The 17,372-nt window shown below is 39.5% G+C and overlaps 1 protein-coding gene across 1 annotated transcript in view; it reads right to left on the bottom strand.

Annotated features, from left to right (window-relative positions):
• The window catches only part of ADCY1 (adenylate cyclase 1), a 159,186-nt gene that overhangs the window by 103,987 nt on the left and 37,827 nt on the right, over positions 1–17,372 (bottom strand). The window contains exon 2 of the mRNA XM_085306627.1: positions 8,750–8,899. Within this exon, the coding sequence (XP_085162753.1) occupies positions 8,750–8,899 (150 nt within the window). The remainder of the gene's footprint in view (positions 1–8,749; positions 8,900–17,372) is intronic.

Below are 17,372 nucleotides of genomic sequence, written 5' to 3'. Positions count from 1 at the left end.
TCAATTTCTGCCCATTGCCTCTTGTCCTGTCACATGGGGCAACTGAAAAGAGTTTGTCCCTGTCCCCTTGACATCCTCCCTTCAGATACTTACACACACTTCGATAAGATCCCCCCTTAGTCTTCTCTTCCCTAGGCTAAACAGGCCCAGCTCTCGCAGCCGTTCCTCATAGGGCAGGTGCTCCAGCCCTCTGATCATCTTTGTAGCCCTACGCTGGACTCTCTGCAGTAGCTCCATGTCTCTCTTCTACTGAGGAGCCCAGAACTGGACACAGCCCTTGAGATGAGGCCTCACCAAGGCTGAGTAGAGGGGCAGGATCACCCCCCCTCCACCTGCTGGCAACAGTCTTCCTAATGCAGCCCAGGATACCTCTGGCCTTCCTGGCCACAAGGGCACATTGCTGGCTCATGGTCAACTTGTCATCCACCAGCACTCCCAGGTCTTTCTCTGCAGAGCTGCTTTCCAGCAGGTCAGCTCCCAGCTTGTACTGGTGCCTAGGGTTATTTCTCCCTAGTGCAGGACTCTGCACTTGCCCTTGTTGAACCTCAGGAGGTTCCTCTCTGCCCAGCTCTCCAGCCTGTCCAGGTCTCTCTGRATGGCAGCACARCCCTCAGSTGTGTCAGCCACTCCTCCCAGCTTGGTATCATCAGCAGACTTGCTGAGGAGGCACTCCATCCCCTCATCCAGGTGATTGATGAAGAGGTTGAACAGGATGGGACCCAGYACTGAGCCCTGRGGGATGCCACTGGCCACATGCCTCCAAATAGACTCCACGCCACTGATGACGACCCTCCAAGCTCTGCCTTTCAGCCAGTCCTCAATCCACCTCACTGTCCACTCGTCTAACCCACACTTCCTGAGCTTCTCTAGGAGGATGTTAGGGGAGACAGTGTCAAAAGCCTTGCTGAAGTCAAGGTACACAACGTTCACTGCTCTTTCCTCATCTACCTAGCCAGTCATTCCATCAGAGAGGCTCTCAGAYTGGTTAAGCAGGATTTCCCCTTGGTGAATCCATGCTGGCTACTCCTGATCACCTTCTTTTCCTCCATGTGTCTGGAGATGACATGCAGGATGAGCYGTTCCACCACCTTTCCAGGGTTGGAGGTGAGGCCGACCAGCCTATAGTGAGGTCCTCCTTTTTGCCCTTCTTGAAGTCTGGAGTGACACTGGCTTTCTTCCAGTCCTCAGCCCTTATTTGAAACAGCTCTACGGCAAAGCTGCAGCTCTGCAGCAGAACCGCCTTGAGTTTGAGGAGTGGCATGTGAAAAGATGTGCTGAGCTTGTGATARAGCATCAGTTTGCTTTTTAATACTGTTTTAGGAGTGAGCACAATTCTATGGATGACAACATATGTAAGAACTTTCCTAATAATATTTTAAAGCTCCCCATGGTTTCCTGCTGCTGAGGAAAGAACYACAACAGACCTCACTCCTGAGGCTGCATTACTTTACATTGTGGCATCCTACTAAAAGCCATAAAACACTTCATTGATTTTAAAATGTCTACTTGTSTTTCCATACGTGTAGTGTACATATGTATGTAAGGTTTGCTCTAGGCACAGGGAAAACGTAGGCTGTGGTCTGGGGAAAACAGACTCCTGAGGCCAAGAAAGTGGCCTCAGCTCTTGCTGCTTTCCTTGCCTGATCAGAATCAGGCTGTTAATACAGAAGTCAGATGGCAGCTAGTGCTGGCGATGGGTGGCACCTCTCCCAGGGGAAACAGCTGCCATCCCTATCCCTGTCCCCATCCCTTGCACTCCAGCTGCAGCAGGACCAGATAGTTCAGCTCTGTAGGAATCTTCATTTCAGCTTGGCATCTTACTTCTGTCTTTCCCCTCCCCAGGACAGAAGCAGTAGCAGCTGGAAAAAAAAATTAAATCTTGCCCATACTTTGAAAAGGCATAAGCTGGTTCTATGTGCATCTTTGTATGAGAGTCCATATAGCACTGCTGTCATGAATATTCATATCAATTTAGAAATTAATTGTAAGAAAGTACATTTCAAGTATCCATCTTGCCATTTAACTTTAGGATCTAATGCACTGTCTAGTATTTTAACATACGATTATTTTGTTTAGCAACTGTTATTCAAGATGTTATCTATTGAAAACTATATGGTAGTATATTTTTAATCATCTAATGACAGGTTTGTGTGTTCTTTTTTATCTCTCCTCCTCCACTCTAAAGGAAAATAAAGAAGCAAGTAGGAAAAACAAAGTGAAAAATTCACAAAAAGCCATAACAACTCCAGCATATTTAATTGACAGTTCTTTGGAGCAGAACATATTGATATTTCCCAATACTTCCTTCCAAATTCCTAATAGCCAAAGTATCATCAGGTTTTAGAATGATATAACTAGTATTTTTTAATTTATCTATTTATATTTGTCTATTCAGCATAAGCCAGCTAAGAATTCATTACAACAAATGAGAGCTTAATGTAGTCACGTAAAGATATGTCTATATATCTATGAGGAAAAACAAACTATGAGGGAAAACAAACAGCAGCAAACACCAATCTAAGATAYATCCCTGTTACACTGAGTATCAATGATTACATAGGCTTATCACAGAAAGCAGAGTTAATATGCCAGATTTCCAGGCTTTAAAAAATGTTCAGTTGGCASAGTTCAGACTGTGTGTCAAAAAAATGAAATGTCTGGTAACTGATTTAATTTACATATTTACTAAAATCARGAAGCTTTCAGGGGATGAATTACAGTCAAGCCCAATTGTTCTAGTAGTGATTTGACCTGCTGTTATGGTTTTGTTAAGGCTTTTATATTTTTCATATAATACCATATGTTATATTTTGCAAATTAAAGGAATGTGCATAGAGAAACATAATTACAATGCAATTAAAATATATGTGCTTTGCATGAATTACAACTGTAGGTTATTTCTTGTGTATTATTGAGTCCCTTTGCACTTTGAAGTTTCAACTCCAGTTGCAAGGAATTTCTCTCTTAAAAAGGTGCATTCAGCAGAGATGTTTATCTGCCTAAATCCAAGTGCAATGGGGCTGTGAAATTATAATACATTTATCTGGTTGCCATATGCTGCACTGCAAGGGGTACTGAGCAGCTCCTACGGATAGAAACGTGCCCCTTTGCAAAAGGCATAGAATTTGCCCCTTTGCCTGAGAAAGGTGGGAAATGGGCCAGAAGTAGCATGTAACAAGAGAGAGAGTCTGCCTCAGCTCCTTGTAAGGATCTGAGCAGCCAGAAGCAGCAAGTGAGGTGGAGAGCAGCACAAGTTCCCATCTCTGCTGCTGCTGCTGCTACTACTATTTGGCTAAGGGGCATTGCCGGCCACTGCATGAGTGGGCCTGAAGTCCAGCAGTTTACACTGAATGCCTGAAATCGTAATACATTATTTTTGCTTTTCCCTGATCCTGTAGAAGGATGAATGGATTTCTGAAGGTGGATTTTACTGTGCAAGGCTGTAGTTTAACAGCACAATAAATTCAATTTTAGGTCTCCTTGTAGCATGGCACACAGTGCTAATGTAGTACAGACTCACCCTGCCAGCTAAAATTAGTTAATCCACCTACATTTTTCAAAGATTGTACTGGCTGGCTTTTACAGAGGATCAGATATCATCTCTTGCCCTACARTTTGCGTAAAACCAGGATCACTTCCCTGTTGCACACTCTGGATAATTCGACAAGAACATGTCCTTGTACCCACACACGATCCAGATGAAATTTTGCTGTAGGGTGATTTGCTGATGCACAGAGCCAGAATGAATGACTATGGGAACACAGCCTGTGTTTTAGTAATAAATTTTGTATTTTGTTTTGCACACCTATGAAAAAGGATGCAAGAGTCTGAGAATAAGAAAGTATGGGAAATATGAGGAGAACCTGATTAGCCATTGATAAGCATGCTGTCAGGCACCGTAGAAATTACTTTTGCCTGAAGCTCTGCAAATAAATAATTTTTCAGTTAGGTTGCTGAATTGGGAAAAAACAAAACAACAACAACAACAACAACATACCCAATGGCCTGCTATCCATTGCTATAATGAAAATTCAATGTATTTTGTTTTATTCAAAATGTTGGGTTTTTTTCCACAAATGCTTAAAATTAAGTATAATGGACAAAACTGCCAGAGGGCTGGAACTGACATCATCCTTTTAACCAAAAGGTACAGGATGTAATACACATATCCAAAACACGGAAAAATCTAGATTAAATTGTTTTGAAGGAGAATCTGAATCCAGCTGGGAATCTGAACCCCAAATGTTCTAAGCAGAAATTTAAAGCATTCTGTGCCAAGACTCATGGTACTTTTTGTTGACACTGTTTCACTCTCCACAAATAGTTACTAATCAGCTCTCTGACTCAATGATGTCCCAGTTACTCTACACAAYGTTTAGCACATTGTCCTAAGACACAGGAGACACTTAAACACACATATCTATGCACACATTTATACACACAATCCAGCATTGCATAAGGAGAAATAAGCCAGCTTCAAATGACTGGATATGCACGTACAGAAAGACTGCAGAGCAACATCGAGATACAAGCCTGCCTCCCAGCACCAGCATTACTGCAGTGGCATCGTGTTGTACTACCAAAGCAAACAGCCCTACCTCTCTGCAAAACTAATGAGCCTGGCCGGAGCGGCACACTTCTGGCTCTGCAGGGAGCTGCAGAGTGGGCTATCTCTACCCAGTGCTTCACAGMTCCCTGTAGATTTTAGTCCTTCCTTCAGCTTCATATGTTAAAGCCCTGCAATAAATTTAATTTTCTCTGCTTTGTAGCAGAGTACATGACTATTTGGTGAAAGGTGGATGTTACCATTAAATACATTTTTCCAGTCTTGATGATTTGACAGATTAAATGGAAGTTCAAAAGCAGTTTAAGATGATCAGAATGCTTTTCTGCCAATTTACTATTCTCCAAGTGTTTTCCCACCACCATGTTCTAATTCTGTGTAAGTATCAACGTAAGATTTAGAGGGAAGAAAAGATCTAAACAGCTTGCTAGAAAGATGGCTCTGTTTTGCAAACATATTTACTTGAACTTATGCAAGGAAAAAGAAAAAAAAACACTGAAGATATCAAAGCTGCTTTCTGGGTTTTGGAGGTTTGCACAAAATCAAGTATTTTTCCAGCCTTTCTCATATGGAAACAACAGGCACTTTTCACATCAGTCTATGCTGCGGGCAAGTGCATTTCACTGATGGAGATCATTTGCTTCATCCCCAAATTCAATGCATGAATATGCATAAAAATACTCAGGAAAAAAATCTCAATGAGCAATATTTATCACAAAGTCAGCAGCATTAGGGAGAAGAAATAGCTTGCATGCACGCAGACTAAATACAACTCTTCAGTTTAGAAAGAAAGATAGGCAGGGATATGAGGGAAGTCTAGAGTGTCATGACTGGCATGAAAAAGGTTACTGTGGATGATTACTCATGATTTAATCAAAAAGCAAGATCTGAGGAGTACCCAAGAAGTCATCAGACAATAACCCAAATAAAAATACAAATAAAACAAAACAAATAAAAWTTTTTAAAAAACAGTTTGTTTTCCCACAAACTGCATAATTAGAGTGACATTCATGATCACAGAATCATGTGTAGGACAAAACTATATATACATTCAGAGAAAGACTAGGARAAAATGGAACTCTCTAAACCATGGTCCAGCTGCACTTCTAACTTCAGAAGACGTTAGAATTATAATTCTACCATTTGCTCTCATTAAGGCATTGCCTCAGGAGCAGCCAGAATAGAAATCACAGAATGGTTGAGATTGGGATGGACCTCTGGAGATCATCTAGTCYAACCCCACCTGCTCAAGTAGGGTCACCCAGAACATGTTGCACAGGATCATGTCTAGGTGAGTTTAGAATATCTCCACAGAAGGAGACTCTACAGCCTCTCTGGGCAACCTGTTCCCGTGCTCTGTCACCCGCATGGTGAAGAAATTCTTCATCATATTAAGGCAGAACTTCCTGTTCGTGCCTGTTGCCTCTTGTCCTGTCACTGAGCACCACTGCAAATTGCTGCATCATGAGTCACAACTTCCTGATTTCCCCTCTGAATCAGGCAGTAAGCTGTCTAGATCAATAACAGATCACTTCTCTTTCTCCGCAGAGAAAGATGCCACCCATTYCCCCCGCCAGCTCATTCCCTTTCCTGTTCACTTGAAAACGACTGAAGTGTTACCTGGAGACTACTGTCATGACCTTTAATGCAAGAAGTCTTCCTAGCAAGCAGGGTGACAATGCCATGCTTGCCATATGGGCAAGGGACATTCTTAATTTAWTAAAGTGAGCACAGAAGGAAGATAGAATAAAGAGGAAGAGCTCAGTTGCTTTGACTGAAAGCACAATGAAGTGCAGTCCCAATTAAGGATAAATATTGCGTCCCTTTTCCCCATAACTTTTGGCTCTGCAAAGGATGGCATTGTTGCTGAGATTTATAGACAACRAGAGCAACAAGATTTTACCAGAAGAATGATCATAATTATTCTCTCATGTTCTAAAACTCATTTGGTCTGTGGCCTTGGCTACYGTTCTCTCTCTCAAATCATAATCTAACATTTAGCGAGATAGCAAATGCATTCATGCTGCAGTGGAACTTACTTAYTTGTCTTGATCACAGAAAAGAAAAAATGGTGAACATTAATTAAAAAAAGAACAGAAAACATAGCCAGTCTGTGCTCCTTTTTGCCAATACTCCTCCTTGCAAAGCCTACTTGCAAACTCTTGCATGAAGACTCTGAGAAGGATACAACACAAGGTCTTTGCTCTTGCTCCTAAAAATAGACTTATCAAAATTATCATGTGTGACTATTATTACAAATATATCCCACATGAGGAGAATCACTGCAAGTAGGACACAGAAGAAGCAATCTCACTTACAGATACAGCTGTGGTATCTGTCACACAGAGTCAACACTAACTCCAGAAGGCTAGGTATATGTTCAAAAGTCAACAGCATCTTTTTTGCCTGCTTCATGAGAGATTTGCACAGAAAAATCAAGGAAAGGCTTTAGCATTTTGGTTTAGTATTAGCAGTATTTAGGTCAGAGCATTTGAATAAGACAAGAAAGTCTGATGAAAAATTTCAGTCCTTTTAACATGCAACATTTGTACTTCAGAAAATGGAAATACAGCAATGAATGTAGCTACTGGACCAGGTCAGCACAGCCTCTTTATCCTCTGAAATGCTCCAAGTGTTACCAGCTGGAAACTTGGGCCACATTAAGCCACAGTATACGCAGAAGAATTCTGTAGCATGTAATAAGGTCTTAATTCTTATCTGGGTTTAAGAAGTATTCTAATGTAGTTTAAAAGCAGTCACTGAAAGTTTTCTGACAGTACTTTTGATAGCTAATTAACATATGTCACTACTGCATTGAGTTTTGTCCTGTAATGCATAAAGATAACCTCATATTTTACAAGTGCAGGAGAAAAACATATTCTCTTYATTGACCTGTGTACTGCATTGGAAAAGTATTTACAGCATTCTTTAGGCATACTATAAACAGCAATGGTTATGTGTAACATTTTTGCTTTCTTGTGGTTCTATAAACATGAATATAAAATAAGACAATTTGCTGATGATATAATTAGAGAAATACAAAGATCAAGCATAATTTCATACTGGAACCCATAGGCAGGTTTTTAAAGGCATAAACTGCAATTAGTTGCCTAAATCCCATGGAAATTCACTCACCTCACATTTATGCCTTTGAAAAGCTCAGAATCAAACTTAAAGGTTTTGATCTCWATACTATGCTACCCAGCCACTCAGTGCAGTTGTTGAAAGAGGAGTTTTCTCTATTTATTATAGAGTACATTCATGTTAAAAACACATTCACTCAATTCATATCAGAACAGTATWTAAGTACATGTATTATTTCAAACATAGAAATAGACTTGTTACAGAAATTGGAAGTGAAGGAGTGAAGTACATAAGCCTTGAAGACCCCAACATCTTGTACAGCAAGGTTTGAATACCACTTAACTCCTCTATTGGCAGAAATTACCATAATTCTACTGAAGTCAGAACTRTACCTATTTACTCCAGCTGTGAGAATAGCCCTCTATTATCACCTAGAGAGAAAGAAAGGTCTTATCCAAAGCTCCCCCAAATCAACAGATATTAGTGGGTTTAAGTTTTAGACCTATAAGCAACATATGAACAACAGCAAGTTCTGCCACGTAGTGACTTTTCTCGTTTCTGAATCTGCTTGGAAGGCTGACTGACAAAATTGAGCGAAATAAAACACCATATTAGTAACGTCGCTTTTGAGAAAAGGAAAGATTATCACATTTATTCAGGTATATCACTTCAGTYCATTTTTCCTAAAATGTAGGTTTTGTCCATAGGCGTCATGAATGCAAATGCCATATAGCACAAGCAAGCAGGAGACATTTTTACAGTGTATCTAACACCAACTCAATAACATATATGCAGAAAAAACTAGGATCTTAGATTGCAATGGTAACTTTCCCTCAGCCCTTCCACTGTGGTGTCGGGACTGACTGTAACGGAGGGGTGGGACCTGCATGTGCAACACCTGCTGCAGATCAAGCGACCAGTGTGCGCGTACATCGGGGGGAAGAGCTGAAGCAGGCAGGGGAGGAGGCAACGTTCCTCTTTTGCAGGGGAAATGCACACACTTCCTATCAAGCACTCAGAAGCAGTGCCCTGACCTTCAGTTCATGTAACTGTAATGATCTCAAAGGAAACGGAGAAAAGAAAGAAAGCTTTGAAACTGACCTGTTTTTCATTTTCATCCTCCAGCCTCAGCCTGTCCTCTATGCAGTTCCTGGCCTGAAGGAACGCCTTCCTCTGAGCCCTTTCTGTCAAAATCCTCACAAAGACCCCATACAAATTTACACTGACAAAAAGGATTGCATTGGCCACAAGCTGTAAGGAAGAAAGAAAAAGAAATCAATATTTTAAAATACAGATTTTTGTTTCACATCTCTACTCAGCAAAATAGAAAATTCACAGTCTAAAATTTCTGCCTTGTTAGTCATATTGCCAAGAACTGTTTCCACAGCATAACTACACAAAAACAGTAATGTTACTAGCTACCACAGGTCCCGACAAACAATACTCAGCATTATAGAATTTCTCAGCTGCTGAAGTTAATCTCTCTTATGATAACTTATCATTTTCATTCATCATCGGGTCTCTCGTCAGCCCTGTCTATCTACTAGGAGGAGTATCTTCAGCACTCATTTAATTATGACACATCCAGAAGAGAGAAATTATTTTGTAAGGCAGGAAAATTATCGCCCCTTTCTTATAGTYGAGAAGCAAGACACTGACAAAATCTGTGACTATATCAAAATGTAAGTCTGGGTAGGCTAAACTTCYATTTTGTGCAGGTGGCATTTGGAAAGTCTGTTTCTCTTCCCACATCCCTACTGATAGCGACCATACTGACTTTTTGAACAGTCTCCCAAAGCATCATTGACTCAGTACCGCACTGTGTCTCCGAGAAGATCCCGAGTGCTCTCAGATGACAGCCCCTGGCACAAGTCAAGCCCCACAGCAATGTTACACGCAGGAGCAGTGAATTACTTTGTATGAATAGTGCCACGATGAGGAACATATACATGACCCAATTGCCCTTTTGATTTATGATGCTTTTGAAATACGCGAGTATAAGTAAATCAAGTAAGCTATATAATGCAACACTGGCTTGCACCCAACCTGAGACAATCCTGACCAAGTTTCTCATCATGATGTTAACTGAAATAACGCAGTTATAGTATAATGATGTTAATGAAAATTTGTATTACCTAGATGTCTTTAGAGCATAAATTCTGCAATGTTCAGAAAGGACTGTTCAGAAAGGAGGCAATGAGGCCTGTCTACCTAATATCCTTCTGGTCTGATATTCCATATTTACTATAGTCATTACCACAGTATCATGAGGAGGATGGAGAGGGGAAGAAGATGGTATGAGCTTCCTAAGTTCCAAAATTTTAGATTTCAGATAGAATATAAATTGGTCAAGACAGAGCATAATAATAGCACAGAAAGAATTCCTGTCATAAAACCCATATAACTGACACTTATTTCTCAATTCCAGGTAAACATAACATACTACAACTGAGCTAGAACACATGGCTACTGTCATATGCTTTGCTAATGTAAATTGAAACGTAGTCTACTGCCCAGTGTTTGCATTGCATAGCCAACCCAGCTGTACCAACAACAAAATAATAAAAAAAAAAAGTCTCACTAATTTTGCTGTAGATAATGAGGAAAAAGAAACACTATGGGGTAAAAACTGAAGGCTAATTCAGCCAATATGAAGTAAAGATTCAGAACCGTGACTTCTAGGAACTTCCTACTGATTTTGGACAACCATAAGAAGGCGATTTCTCATGTGTGTAACTAATGGCAGTACACACTGACATCTCCCAGCTGTCTCAGTATAATGGGGAGAATTGAAAGACTCATTCTGAGTGGGCTCTCCAGACTTCCATGGATTCTCAAGTCAAGTCATCTAATTTTACTTTCTTGGTAAAACAAGTATCTACTTGGTTGTTATGAGTTAATAAGATATCAAAAACAGCTTTCCAGCAAATATTCTCACCAGTGCAAACTAAAAGATATCCTGTGGCAAGAACTGAATTGTGCCTAGTATTAACATTTTTTTTTCTCTTCAGATGTCCATTCAGGAAGAGTTGTCCCACTGGAACTAATACCAATAAAGAAATGAGGCTTGGATCCACAGAAGAAACAATAAGCTATGATTATGATATCCTCCTGAAAAATGTGAGTTCAAATGTCATCAGTCAGACGAATTTCAACAGAAGAACCTCATCTGCTGGGTCCTTACATAATCACTTCTCCAAGACAGTAATATAGAGGCATTACTATTTATAAAAAAAAACTTTGAAGATGAAAAGCAGTACATGAGCATATTATTTCATGATACAGACTGAACATAAACAGTCTGCAATTCCTATCCTGCCTTATCTTATTACATCACAGACAGCGATTTGAGTAGTATCAAGTTTCAGCACAAGTTAAAACCCACTAATATGAAATTACTACAGAAATTCCAGTAGAATCTTATTTTCAGAGACATGAATGCTGCCACACTCACCTTATGCCTGCATTTCATCATGCTGAAGCATAGCAACAACAGTGTATTGCAAAGCTAATTCTTAGAAATGTAACAGAATAAAAACAGAAAGGATTTGTAAAGGCCACATGCAAAAGCAGTGAACAGTGAGCACAGAATAAACTATCAAGACATCTACGGACAACGCAATTCCTTGACCCTGTCCATATACAAAGCAGCTGTTAACAATACAGAGTGAAAAACTGATCTTTACATACTGATATCAGAGTGGCCCAAGAAATAGATTTTTACCTTTAGAGAGAATAAAAACAAGTCAACCCATTTCCTGGTCTTCAACCAGAAGCAGTAAAAGACCATATATTTTAACAGTCTGCTAGCTGTTCTGGGACTATCATTATGATTTCACTCAAACAACGGTGATCACCTGGACCCTGAGTAACCAGTAGGTGGGTTTCTACAATCAGGCAACCACTTCCAAACACAGCAGGGTAAGTCATTTTCCAACAAACTTTCAACAGTTTAAGATAAAACAGAGGCTTAGCTGTCAGCTCTGGCCTGCAGGGAATCAGGAAAAGTGATAAAGCAAGTAAAAGATTCATAGGTTTCAAAATGTGAAAAAAGAAAGTAGGGCAGATTGTCTCCTGAGATAAGAATTCCTCCTCTCCACATCCCATCTTCTGCTTAATTACTATTTTTCCCCATACATATATTCTCTCTCTCTAGGCTCTTCAAATGTATACCATTTTCTTGTCCCTTTCACTTTAATATGTAAATAGACTATCTCACTCTCTATATACACACATGCATATATAACCCACATATATTATCTGATATAACTCCGGGAAAGGCTGAGACATGCCTTTAAAACAAAGGATCTTTTAAGAGTACTGAGGCATCCAAAACTGTGAAAGATCAAGGAGTTCCATTGGAAATCCTTTCTACATTATTCACTACACTACTACTTAGTATCAAAAAGAGTGCTCTTTAGGTTTCACCATTATCTGCTAMCTACAGAACTACTGAGGAAGAAATAATTCCTATTTACTTAATGCAACACAAAATGGCTCAAAGACATTTCTTATTCCGCAATTTCTTTCAAACAGTGCTACCTGTAATGAGATTACCCATCAGCTGGAATAACATAAGGGCATCATAAGGTCATGAAAGCTACTTGTTGTTTTTGATTGTTGCCACTGAATCTTGTCCCGCACATGAAGTCTACCCCGCTCAGGTATCAACAGGAAGTCAGGAGACCTTTAAGTCTCCCTAGTTCTTAGCAGGATACAATCTCCATCACTGGATGGACTCCATGGCACAGTTCCTTGAGGCGCAGCCTCTAGAGGATGTTAAGGAAAGCAGGCTTTGAACAGAGAGAGCTAGTTCTTGTCTGCTGTCTGGTCACTGAAGAGGGACTGACAGCTCCAGCAGGCAATTCAGCTACATTTCTGTCCCTTCTTATTTTCTTGCCATTCTTATTAAAATACCCAGCTGAAGTATACTAAATGAGAACTATTAATTCCCAGAGAATAAAATTTAAGGAATCACTCTCCCAAAGCCCCACTCCACTTTTTAAAAGTTGGATTTACGGTGTGAATGAATCTGAGGATTTGTTTCAATAATTAGCCCTCTCAGGATTAGAATTCAGTGGCTAATACCAGATATTTGATTTATTCTCAGCCACATGAACTGTCATGCTGTCCCTCRGAAAAAAAGGAGAACAGGTAGGAAACATGCCCAGTAGTTCCAGATGAAGGCTGATTTTTGTGGAAAAAGCAAGATCAAGACAGTTCTTATACGTCTTAACCTTCAGCCGGTTGATAAAGCAGGATGTGCAGAGGGCCTGAATTCTATTTCCAGTTTTGTCTAATAACTAAATTTTACTACAAGTGATTTCTGTGCAACTGTTGTTGTTCCCGTTATGCAGACAAAGTAACATTTACTCATTCTGTCAAACTACTTTGAGATACAGCAATGAAATGCATTATTGTGAAATATGAGTTTAAATTGTGAGGCATGCCTCTAAGGGAAGAGTCGTGAACTTCTTACCAAAATGAGTCAATGCTTCCACCATTAAAACTGATGAAGACCAAGGCAAGACTGCACTGTGTAAGAAAATGAGCGCTATCAGGAACAAGGCCTATTGTAAGTTTAAACAAAAAGTCATTTCTCTTTTTCCTGTTATGGAAAATGCTACCATTAGAGTAGTCCTTTATTTACAGCTCAAGACTGCATAAAAGAGAACTTTAAGATGAGATCAATTCTAGTATTTTCAGATGCACAATTGCCTCTTGATCCTGACACGGCTTTGTTAACTCTAGTAATTCACTTAATCAACTCACTTTGCAACCTTTTGAGGACACTTAATTACTACATCTGCTCCCTCCTTGTACTGAAGTGGCATAAAGCAGAGGCAGAGAGCTGTTCCTTTAGTTCCTGATTGCTTCCCAAAAAGCACTCCCCAGTACCAAAAGAAGTCAACAAAACAAATTATCTCCAGATTATACAAATTTCTTCCTATTTTCAATAAACAATCCTCTTTTATTTCCATTTATTTTTCTTCTAATTGGCTTATGCCACTTATTAAAGAAATTTTCTGCTGTGCTCTTCTCCCTGGTTTCTCTCTTTCTTCCCTTCCATCCTTAACATATGCTAAGTGGAGATCAGAGACCTGTTCTTTCAGTGATCCAGCAGGTTAGCATGGTAAGCCTCAGCCTCCCTGACCATCAGTCTTCTCATTTCTGTGGTCATAATCCTGTTTTATCAAGCACAGATGGAGATGTAGGGGGAGAAAAAAGGGGGAAGGGGAGGCAAACTGCAAATTTCTTGCAAAGGAATTAAAGAAGGAAGGCAAACTTCTTGCAAACTCGCTTACGTGACATTTCTCACAAACTATCCTCCAGCAATGAGAAAGAAACTACTCTGCATCATGGCTATCCAAACGCATGCATGGTGGGGCAAGTGCTTAAACACAGAGCCAGTGCTGAATGAGAGTTAAAGTAAGGAAAAGACAGTATCATCAGGGTCATCCCATCCAGACAAGTGCAGGGAGGCCTTTAAGAGATCTAGCATGCTATGTTATTAAGTCACAGGCAGATTTTTTAAAGTGAACATGCAAAATGTATAACAGCAGAAATGCACCATGTATTTTTCCCTTTGTTTATCTGTTTGACCAAAGCACAAGATGTAACTTATGGCCACTCTTGAAAATACACATTGTACAACATTCTAAAAAAAAAAAATACTGCAAAAATAGTGTTATCAAAAGCTATCAAGCACCACAGTGTTAAAAAGTAACAGGGTATTCTTTTTTTTTTTTTTTTTTTTTTTTGATTTCTTGTACCTTCCTTGGAAGTATTTTCAAATCTAAAACATTCACAGGAAGAATAGTTGGCACACGTTTCTCACTGAAGTTACACTGTTGGCTGATTATCTGGTGCCAGAAGCAGTTACCTCTAAGATGAAGTAGCAGAGAATTATGTTAGAATATCAGAACTGAGACTGATTGAATTTAGGTTCCTAAATCTTGCATTGCTCTGCAGCTCAAAAACTTTCCGAAAAAGATGTTTTTGACTACTTAAGCTACCAAGTATCTTTTTTCTTGCTGAATTCTCAGACTGTTATTTGCCTGCTCATGCAAACTCTCACTCAAATGTGTGAAATATGGCTTAATGAAATATGGTTTTATGAAATTAATTTTAAATTCCTACTTTCGAGGTTCTGAACTGTTGTGCCTTTCTTAGTGAATTTCTGAAAGGAATTCATAATTCCACCATTTTTTACGTACCACATTAACAACAAATAAAATTTTAATTAGTATACAAAGCATTCTGGAAACTATTTCTTTCAGGAAGAGCAAAAGATGTATTTACCCACAATAACACCTTTTGTTCCTTCATTTTTTTATTTTATTTTAAAGAGAAAGTTGCAGCTGATTATTAATTTCTAGCTATCACATTGGGGAACAGGAAAAATATAGAACAAAGGACCTATGCTTAACACACAACAGAGCACTGAAACATAGAATTTTATATGTAAGAAATAAAGGACTAGGTGGAAAACWAATGTAAGCAGCATACAGGCTGAAAAAGTTTCAGACATAATTTCTCTACTACTTCAAACTTTTCCAAATAGTGAATAAATTCACAGAAGTTGTATTTTCAGGAAAGAAGCTAAACAAATAGCAGTACTCCATTAGGAATAGTTGGTCCAACCACAGCTGTAATGTTTGAAACTTGCTAAGTATAGCACTAGGCTGTCACACTACAGAAATTCAGAAAAGCAACAAGAAGATGCCCTGATTTGCCTCCATCTGAAGCCTATTTTTATACAGATGTGTGTATTAATACACATTTATTAGTTGTCACTTGATAGCATTTGACAATTTTTAATTTCTCTTGGCTCCCATTAAGCCCAGCTGAGGTTAATGTTAGCCATATCGCCATTTATCAAACCAGATCTTACCTATGGCTAATTGCAGGTTACCTCTACACTATTCAACAAACTCTCTCCAAAGTCCAGAGAAGTACAAGGGCTACTTTGGACAGAAGAGAGTATTTGAAGAATATCACATAAGAAGCCAAAGTAATTTCACACTCACCCACACAAATTAGTCGTCTAGATACACAGAAAAACAGGCTGATCTCCCTGTTTTTTCACTGAAAGAGAGGCTGTGAATACATCTCAGATGTGATATGGAAGATATGATGCTATCCCAGATGTAGACTTCTCTTGTAATTAATACCATGGTCTTGCACGCTAGAGTGTATAGCAGGTTCACAACAGAACATACACCTTAACCATAATGGTAAGGTTTCAGTCACTTCCATTGGTGGAAAACTGCAGTTATGAGCGACGCAAAAAGAGTCAAAATATTCTTGCAAACTGGCTTACATGGCATTTYTCACAAATCTCTTTTAAGAGAGAAAAATGTTACTTGTGCTTCTTTCCTGATTTACCTATAATTCTTTTTTAGTATATTGTGAATCATAATASAACAAACAAGCCCTCAGTTTGCCTGTGCTTTCGGGATGCGTTGCTATGGTTGGGGGGTTTTTTGGACACTGCAGTTATTCCCAAGCATTATGAATAGCTGCCAGCTATCACAAAAAATTTGGTATATGGTGCCAAAGCTATTTTCAACCATTTCTATACAAATTATGACCAGCATGTTTTTATCTATTTATGCAAAAGTCTTTTACTTGATTGGCACAGTTCCTGTGACCAGCCCCAAAGCTGTTCTTCATGAAATAGGAAAGTGCAGTTTTCTCCCCTTTTCCCGTTAGTTAGCATAACGCCATTTTGTGTGATAAGAGCACAATGCAGCAAGTTGTTGTCCAACATTTGTTTGAATTTGCTGTATGCAACATGCAACTTCTTTCCAAGGCTTGTCCCCCCCNAAAAAAAAAAAAAAAAAGACATCTTAATATACTTGAAAAGTTTTCTTTAAAAGGTACAGGAATTTAAATACATAAAAATAATGACTTCTGAGGATACACAGTCCAAGCTAGTTTTGAAACCTTTCGTGGGAATATAGTTGCTAGGTGACTGGACCTTAAGATCTTAAATGCAATTTTTCTTCATTTGAGTCCTGTGCGTGACTGAGAAACGGCATGCAGCAGCCTCGCTCCGGCCCCTTGCACGAAAGCGTTTTGTACTTCGTGTGCAGTTCTGAGACTACAGAGACGCAAAACAAGGCCACGACTGCAGTGCAGCGAGGGGCACCACAGCGCTTCATTGCTGCCGTAATAACCCGGAGAGGGGTACTTATTCTGCAGGCCAGTGACAGAGCAGATCACAAAGCACGGGCTTCCAGGTCTCATTTCTCTTTTCCAACAGTTAAAGTAGTTCTTTTCAAATCTAGGAACGGTACCTCTGAGGACAAAATACTGTCATGATGTCATATTACAAATGACACACAGACACTGAAATATCTATTGGTACTGGAATGGTGTTTTTCTGCTCTGTACAGAGCCTMGTCCCAAAGAGAGTTTTGAATTTTATTCTTGGAAGGTCAGATGCCTAAAATCTAGGAATTGCAACCCGCAGCACTAAAGCCTCTAAGTATCTTTTAGGAATATAGCTTCAGGGGACTTTCTCAAGCTCTAACAGGGCATCTTCAGTAGGGCCAAGGCTACAGCCGGATTTCCAAGTCAATGCATGTCAGTTATGTAGGATTACAGGCATATCACAGACGAGAAAATCAACACAGGGTAAGTTCAAGCAGCTGTCCAAATGTTATGCTCTAATGAATTCATCATTAGGAAATCATGTTGGAGTGTGTTATTTAAGGTT

This window comes from Rhea americana, unplaced genomic scaffold (assembly GCF_003343005.1).
Source record: "Rhea americana isolate MKP2758 unplaced genomic scaffold, rheAme1 scaffold_242, whole genome shotgun sequence".
Classification (NCBI taxonomy): Eukaryota; Metazoa; Chordata; class Aves; order Rheiformes; family Rheidae; genus Rhea; species Rhea americana.
Note: the sequence above shows the minus strand (reverse complement) of the source record. Positions and strands in the feature narration are given on the sequence as shown.